This window comes from Salvelinus fontinalis, chromosome 1 (genome assembly GCF_029448725.1).
Source record: "Salvelinus fontinalis isolate EN_2023a chromosome 1, ASM2944872v1, whole genome shotgun sequence".
Taxonomy (NCBI): domain Eukaryota; kingdom Metazoa; phylum Chordata; class Actinopteri; order Salmoniformes; family Salmonidae; genus Salvelinus; species Salvelinus fontinalis.
This window is the reverse complement of record NC_074665.1, coordinates 44,544,523-44,553,151: the sequence shown is the minus strand read 5'-3', so window position 1 is coordinate 44,553,151 and position 8,629 is coordinate 44,544,523. Positions and strand designations below refer to the sequence as shown.

The following is an 8,629-nucleotide window of genomic DNA, read 5'->3' as shown; positions in this document are numbered from 1 at the left end:
TAGGCTAACAGAGTTGTAATATACATTTAAAAATGATCAACATACACATGCCATGTGTGACCTACATGGGCTCTGAGCAAAATTAATAGTCCCCCCCCTTATAGTTGAATAGATGGAATTGTATCGTGCATTCACGGGTTCAACCTTGTTATGTCTCGTTTATGAGACCAGGCTAACCCGTGCCGCAGCGCGCGCCCTCATTAGCGTGGTTATCTTGGCGCTCTCGTGAGACACAGCGGCGCACTTCAATCCGCAACCGGTAGAGCAATGTTCGGTACAAACGAACACGGAGCTATTTTGAAACAGTCCAGAGCAGGTAGGCGAACAATATATTACATACTTTTGCTAACGTATTGCCTATTGTTTTTGTTCATGAAGTTCAAGCGCGTCCGTTAGTACATCGACGAGTAGACTAGCCTACCTGTGGTAGATCAGCCGCCTAAATGAATCTAAGTCGACTTTTACATTCACGAGGGTTATGATAGTGTAAAACTAGTTTACCCTTCTTTCTGGGAAAAAAAGTTTGTTAAACTGAATAGTCAGAACGGATACAATAGTGAGTCGTGGTTGGTGCGTTATTAATTCTGTCAACTTCAAGTAACGTTATGGTGCAACGTGGTAGCACTCTGGAAATGCCGTTGTTGACACAATCATTTTACTTAATTTCCAAAAGATTATTAATGTTATTTCATTACATAAGGAATCGTTTTTATGAAGTAAAACATTATTTTGGTGATAACACAAAGCCTATGTGTCTATAATGCCTCTGTTGGTTGTTACACAGGCAGGTTCAGTGGTGGACAAATTACCTGTCATACTTGGGTAAAATTAAAGATACCTTAGTAGAACATGACTCAAGTGAAAGTCACCCAGTAAAATACTACTTGAGTAAAAGTCTAAAAGTATTTGGTTTTAAATATACTTACATTTAAAAAGTCTATGTAATTGCTAAAATATACTTAATTATCAAAAGTAAAAGTACAAGTTTAAATGTAACATTACTTATATTAAACAAACCAGACTGCACAATTTTCTTGTATTTTTTATTGACTTTACATCATTTACAAAAAAAAACATTTGTGCTTAGTGAGTCCGCCAGGTCAGAGGCAGTAGGGATGACCAGGGATGTTCTCTTGATGAGTGCATGAATTGGAAAATGTTCCTGTCCTGCTAAGCATTCAAAATGTAACGAGTACTTTTGGGTATTAGGGGAAAATGTATGGAGTAAAAAGTACATTATTTTATTTAGGAATGTAATGAAGTAAAAGTAAAATTTGCCCAAAATATAAATAGTAAAGTACAGATACCCCAACAAACTACTTAAGTAGTACTTGAAAGTATTTTCACACCACAGAGCAGGTTATAGGTTAGCTGAGAAATGCTCCACTCTATTCTCAAGGCAGAGTTGAGTTTTGATAACTGATATTTTCTAGTAACAACATTACATTTACATTTGAGTCATTTAGCAGATGCTGAAGAGCGACTTACAGTAAGTAGTGAGTGGATACATTTTTGTATTGGCCCCCCGTGGGAATTGATTCCACAACCTTAGCGTTGCAGGTGTCATGCTCTAACAACTGAGCCACAAGTCACCATCAGCTGATTCTTGTCATGTAAATTCTGAAAATGCTTTCCTGTACCTACAGTTGAAGTCAGAAGTTTACATACACCTTAGCCAAATACATTTTAACTCGGGTTTTCACAATTCCTGACATTTAATTCTAGTAAAAATTCCCTGTCTTAGGTCAGTTAGGATCACCACTTAAAGAATGTGAAATGTCAGAATGATAGTAGAGAGAATGGCTTATTTCAGTTTTGATTTCTTTCATCACATTCCCAGTGGGTCAGAAATTTACATACACTCAATTAGTATTTGGTAGCATTGCCTTTAAATTATTTAACTTGGGTCAAACGTTTCAGGTAGGCTCCCACAAGCTTCCCACAATATGTTGGGTGAATTTTGGCCCATTCCACCTGACAAAGCTGGTGTAACTGAGTCAGGTTTGTAGGCCTCCTTGCTCGCACATGCTTTTTCAGTTCTGCCCACAAATTGACCCATTTGCGACCAAGCTTTAATTTCCTGACTGATGTCTTAAGATGTTGCTTCAATGTATTTTTTTGTACCTGTTTCCTCCAGCATTTTCACAGGGTCCTTTGTTGTTGTTTTGGGATTGATTTGCACTTTTTGCACCAAAGTACGTTCATCTCTAGGAGACAGAACGCGTCTCCATCCTGAGCGGTATGACGGCTGCGTGGTCCCATGGTGTTTATACTTGCGTACAATTGTTTGTACAGATGAACGTGGTACCTTCAGGCGTTTGGAAATTGCTCCCAAGGATGAACCAGACTTGTGGAGGTCTACCATTGTTTTTCTGAGGTCTTGGCTGATTTCTGTTGATTTTCCCATGATGTCAAGCAAAGCGGCACTGATTTTGAAGGTAGGCCTTGAAATACATCCACAGGTACACCTCCAATTGACTCAAATTATGTTAATTAGCCTATCAGAAGGTTCTAAAGCCATGACATAATTTTCTGGAATTTTCCAAGCTGTTTAAAGGCACAGTCAACTTAGTGTATGTAATTTTCGGACCCACTGGAATTGTGATACAGTGAATTATAAGTAAAATAAACAATTGTTGGAAAAATTACTTGTGTCATGCACAAAGTAGATGTCCTAACCGACTTGCCAAAACTATAGTTTGTTAACAAGAAATTTGTGGAGTGGTTGAAAAACGAGTTTTAATGACTCCAACCTAAGTGTATGTAAACTTCTGATTTCAACTGTATCTTTGTTGTGTACAACTGTGGTCCTTCCGCAAGGTGCTGAAATTCAGACTTTTAATTTAAAAAAAAGATTGAATACAACCACCGACTTTTCCCTCATTTGTGTTGCTCAACTCAGCGCGAATGTGCATGTGCCAATTGAACCTCAGTTTAAGTAGATTACATAGTTTACATAGTAACACACATTAGTTAAAATTCTGTGGTTGTATTCAATAAAAGTTTTTATTAAAAGTTTGAATTTCCACACCCCGCGGAAGGACCACAGTTGTACAGGAAAAACATAGGGTACAGGTTAGTGTTTCCAGAATTGACATTTTTACAAGAGTCAAATGGTGTCAAGGATTTGCATATAAATCCATATGAGGTGCCAACAGACTACCTCACATAACCTTTTGAGCTGTTTTCACAGAGGCTGCTAGTGGAGAAGACACACGTAGTCTACAGTGCTACAGAAACACTGCTGAATATTTAATTGAGCTTCCATTTGACAAAAAGCTCACGAGGCCTATCAGGCCATTCCTCTTGCTTTTCCTTTGCAGAGAGGAGAGCTGAGATAGGGCCATTACAAACTCTATTAGATTCCCCCTCTCCCTGATACCTCAGATAATGGGCAAGAAAGAACATCTCAGGAAAAAAATTAAGACTTAAGAGAGAAAGGTTTGAGACTGCCCAACGAGCCACTATCACATCGGGAAAATCCTCCCTTCCTTTATTTCCATGTACTTAGTATTTGCTTCAGTGCAAGTGTGTAGTCTACCTATTAATTTTTTAAGGAAATAAAATATATGCTAACGGAAGAACGATTAGAAAGATATACAGCTGTGACATAGTGAATAAAGACATTTATTTAAAGATTCTTATAGATAATCCCTGAAACTGAAACATGGACTACCTGGTTTCCTCTTTCAATCTGTGGTTTATTAATTAGAACCTTTTATTTCTTATCCACTTCTTAAGAGAAAGGAAAGTAAAGGATAGAGTTGACTGTGGAACTCAAAAGTCAGATGGTAAGATTAGGGCTAGGCATCATCTCAGCTCCCATCCATTCACTTGCCCTCACTTATTTTACACCCTTCTGACTAAGGAGTTGTTGCATGAAAGTCTAATTGCAGGAACTGGCCCTTTAGTGTCATTGAATGCTATCACTAGCAGTCACATTCCAGTATTTTATCTACATTGATATTTTAGGAGATGCAAACCATTGTTCAGGAGCGGGACACTAATCCGGACGCTTATAAGAAATCCTGCTGTGCCCTTAGACCAGGACTGCCCAACCCTCTTCCTGGAGATCTACTGTCCTATAGGTTTTCAGTCCAACCCTAATTTAGCGTATCTTTTTCAACTAGTTAAGGTCTTTTTGAGCAGCTAATTAGTAGAATCAGGTGTGTTAAATTAGGGTTGGACTGAAAACCCACAGGACGGTAGATCTCCAGGAAGAGGGTTGGGCAGCCCTGCCTTAGATGAACCATCAAACAGGCAAAGCGTCAATACAGAGATTGAATCCTATTACACCGGCTCTGACGCTTGTCGGATATGGCAGGGCTTGCGAACTATTACGGACTACAAAGGGAAATCCAGCCGCGAGCTGCCCAGTGACGCGAGCCTACCAGACGGGCTAAATGCCTTTTATGCTTGCTTCGAGGCAAGCAACACTGAAGCATGCATGAGAGCACCAGCTGTTCCAGATGACTGTGTGATCACGCTCTCTGTACCCGATGTGAGCAAGACCTTTGAACACTCACAAGCCCGTGGGGCCAGACGGATTACCAGGACATGTACTCAGGGAGCAGCATGCGCGGACCAACTGGCAAGTGTCTTCACTGACATTTTCAACCTCTCCCTGACCGAGTCTGTAATACCTCTCTGATTCAGAGGGGTTGGGTTAAATGCGGAAGACACATTTCAGTTGAAGGCATTCAGTTGTACAACTGACTAGGTATCCCCCTTTCCCTTTCCCTACATGTTTCAAGCAGACCACCTTAGTCCCTGTGCCCAAGAAAGCAAAGGTGATCTGCCTAAATGACTACCGCTCTGTAGCACTCACATCGGTAGCCATGAAATGCTTTGAAAGGGTGGTCATGTCTCACATCTACACCATCATCCCGGAAACCCGAGACCCACTCCAATTCACATACCACCCCAACAGATCCACAGATGACTCAATCGTGCTCCAGGTAACAACACATTTACCTCGCTAATCCTCAACACGGGGGCCCCTCAGGGGTGCGTAATTAGTCCCCTCCTGTACTCCCTGTTCACCCACGACTGCATGGCCAAGCACGACTCCAACACCATTATTAAGTTTGCTGACGACACAACAGTGGTAGGCCTGATCACAAACAACGATGAGACAGCCTATAGGGAGGAGGTCAGAGATCTGTCAGTGTGGTGCCAGGACAACAACCTCTCCCTCAACGTGACCAAGACAAAGGAGCTGATCATGGACTACAGGAAAAGGAGGGCCGAACGTGCCCCCATTTACGTCGAGCGGGTCGAGAGTTTCAAGTTCCTTGGTGCCCACATCACCAACAAGCATGGTCCAAACACAGCAAGACAGTCGTGGAGAGGGAACGACAACGCATTTCCCCCCAGGAGACTGAAAAGATTTGTCATGGGTCCCCAGATCCTCAAAAAGTTCTACAGCTGCACCATCGAGAGCATCCTGACCGGTTGCATCACCGCCTGGTATGGCAACTGCTCGGCTTCCGACTGTAAGGCGCTACAGAGGGTAGTGCGTAAGGCCCAGTACATCACTGGGGCCAAACTTCCTGCCATCCAGGACCTATATATTTAAAAATATATATTTTTAACCTTTATTTAACTAGGCAAGTCAGTTAAGAACAAATTCTAATTTTCAATGACAGCCTAGGAACAGTGGGTTAACTGCCTTGTTCAGGGGCAGAACGACAGAATTTTACCTTGTCAGCTCGGGGATTCAATCTTGCAACCTTTCGGTTACCAGTCCAACGCTCTAACCACTAGGCTACCTGCCGCCCCCCATATACCAGGCGGTCAGAGGAATGCCCCAAAAATTGTCAAAGACTCCAGTCACCCAAGTCATAGACTGTTCTCTCTGCTTGCGCCTGGTAAGCGGTACCCGGAGCGCCAAGTCTAGTTCCAAAAGGCTTCTTAACAGCTTCTACCTCCAAGCCATAAGACTGCTGAACAATTAATCAAATGGCCAGCCGGACTATTTGCATTGAACAGCTGCTACTCGCTGTTTATTACCTATACATAGTCACTTTACCCCTACCTACGTTACCTACTCATTCAAGGGTTTTTCTTTATTGTTACTATTTTCTACATTGTAGAATAATAGTGAAGACATCAAAACTATGAAATAACACATATGGAATCATGTAGTAACCAAAAAAGTGTTAAACAAATCTAAATATATTTTATATTTTTCAATGTAGCCACCCTTTGCCTTGATGACAGCTATGCACACTCTTGTCATTCTCTCAACCAGCTTCATGAGGTAGTAACCTGGAATGCATTTCAATTAACTTCTTTCAGCTAGGGGGCAGAATTTTTAGGTTTGGAAAAATAACGTTCCCAAGGTAAACAGACTATTTCTCAGGCCCAGATGCTAGAATATGCAAATAATTGACAGATTTGGATAGAAAACACTCTAAAGTTTCCAGAACTGATAACAGAACTGATTTTGCAGGCGATAACCTGAGGAAATCCAACCCGGAAGTGCCTTTAATTTGGAAAAATCCCTGTTCCGTTGCCTGCCCCTCCATTTAAAGGTGTATCAACCAGATTCCCTTTCCAATGGCTTCCTCAGGCTGTGACCAGGCTTTAGACATAGTTTCAAACTTTTATTTTGAAAAATGAGCGAGATTTTTCAAAACGTGTCAGGTGTCCTTTGATTAGTTCCTGCGCGCAAGATAAAGCTCGACATTTTCTTTCTCTGTAGTATTGAATAGGTTACCGTCCGGTTTAAATATTATCGATTATGTATGTTAAAAACAACCTGAGGATTGATTATAAAAAACATTTGACATATTTCTACGAACATTACGGATACTTTTTGGAATTTTCGTCTGCCTTTCAGGACCGGAACGAGCCTGTGGTTTTCTGAACATAACGCACAAACCAAATGGCGGTTTTTGGTTATAAAACTAATCTTTATCGAACACAATAAATGTTATTTTTGTAACTGGGAGTCTCGTGAGTGCAAACATCCGAAGATTATCAAAGGTAAGCGATTAATTTTATTGCTTTTCTGACTTTCGTGACCAAGCTAATTTGGGGCTAGCTGTTCTTACTGTTTTGTCTAGTGATTGATAAACTCACAAACGCTTGGATTGCTTTCGATGTAAAGCATATTTTCAAAATCTGACACGATAGGTGGATTAACAACAAGCTAAATTGTGTTTTGGTATATTTCACTTGGGATTTCATGATTATAAATATTTTTTGTATTATTTTTGAATTTGGCGCTCTGCAATTCAGCGGTTGTTTACGAAAATGATCCCGATAAAGGGATCCGTGCGGCAAGAAGTTAAAAGGTGTGCCTTCTTAAAAGGAATTTCTTTCCTTCTTAATGCGTTTGAGCCAATCAGTTGTGTTGTGCAAAGGTAGGGGCTATACAGAAGATAGCCCTATTTGGTAAAAGACCAAGTCCATATTATGGCAAGAACAGCTCAAATATGCGTAGAGAAACGACAGTCCATCTTTACTTTAAGATATGAAGGTCAGTCAATTTGAAGGTCAGAAAATGTCAAGAACTTTGAAAGTGCAGTCGCAAAAACCATGAAGTGGTATGATGAAACTGGCTCTCATGAGGACTGCCACAGGAAAGGAAGACCCAGACGTACCTCTGCTGCAGAGGATAAGTTCATTAGAGTTACCAGCCTTAGAAATTGCAGCCCAAATAAATGCTTCACAGAGTTCAAGTAACAGATACATCTCAACATCAATTGTTCAGAGGAGACTGTGTGAATCAGGCCTTCATGGTCGAATTGCTGCAAAGAAACCACTACTAAAGGACACCAATAAGAAGAAGAGACTTGCTTGGGCCAAGAATACAAGCAATGGACATTAGACTGGTGGAAATTTGTCCTTTGGTCTGGAGTCCAAATTAGAGATTTTTAGTTCCAACCACCGTGTCTTTGTGAGACGCGGTGTGGGTGAACAGATTATCTCCGCATGTGTATTTCCCACCATAAAGCATGGAGGAGGAGGTGTTATGGTGCGGTCGGTGCTTTGCTAGTGTCACTGTCTGTGATTTATTTAGAATTCAAGGCACACTTAACCAGCATGCCTAACACAGCATTCTGCAGCGAAAAGCCATCCCATCTGGTTTGGGCTTAGTGGGACTGTCATTTCTTTTTCAACATAACAATGACCCAACACACCTCAAGGCTGTTTAAGGGATATCTGACCAAGAAGGAGAGTGACGTGGGTGCTGCATCAGATGACCTGGCCTCCACAATTCCCTGATCTAAACCAAATTGAGATGGTTTGGGAAGAGTTGGACCGCAGAGTGAAGAAAAAGCTTCCAACAAGTGTTCAGCATATGTGGGAACTCCTTCAACACTGTTGGAAATTCCAGGTGAAGCTGGTTGAGAGAATGCCAAGAGTGTGCAAAGCTGTCATCAAGGCAAAGGGCGGCGATTTGAGGAATCTCAAATATAAAATACTATTTTTTGGTTACTACATAATTCCATATGTGTTATTTCATAGTTTTGAAGTATTCACTATTATTCTACAATGTAGAAAATAGTAAAAATAAAGACAAACCCTTGAGTGAGTAGATGTTCTAAAACTTTTGAACGGTAGTGTACATGTACAATTTACCTCTACTAACCTCATTACAGAGAGTGTTACCATGGCA

At 41.0% G+C, this 8,629-nt stretch overlaps 1 protein-coding gene across 4 annotated transcripts in view; it reads left to right on the top strand.

The window, feature by feature from the left end:
- Window positions 1-200: 200 nt before the first annotated feature.
- The window catches only part of LOC129855224 (zinc finger protein 385C-like), a 139,520-nt gene continuing 131,091 nt past the window's right edge, over window positions 201-8,629 (top strand). For 2 of the 4 annotated variants that reach the window (XM_055922663.1, XM_055922645.1), the window contains exon 1: window positions 201-316. In XM_055922663.1, the coding sequence (XP_055778638.1) occupies window positions 268-316 (49 nt within the window). In that variant the 5' untranslated portion in view covers window positions 201-267. The remainder of the gene's footprint in view (window positions 317-8,629) is intronic. The other 2 variants (XM_055922671.1, XM_055922656.1) reach the window with 1 other exon arrangement.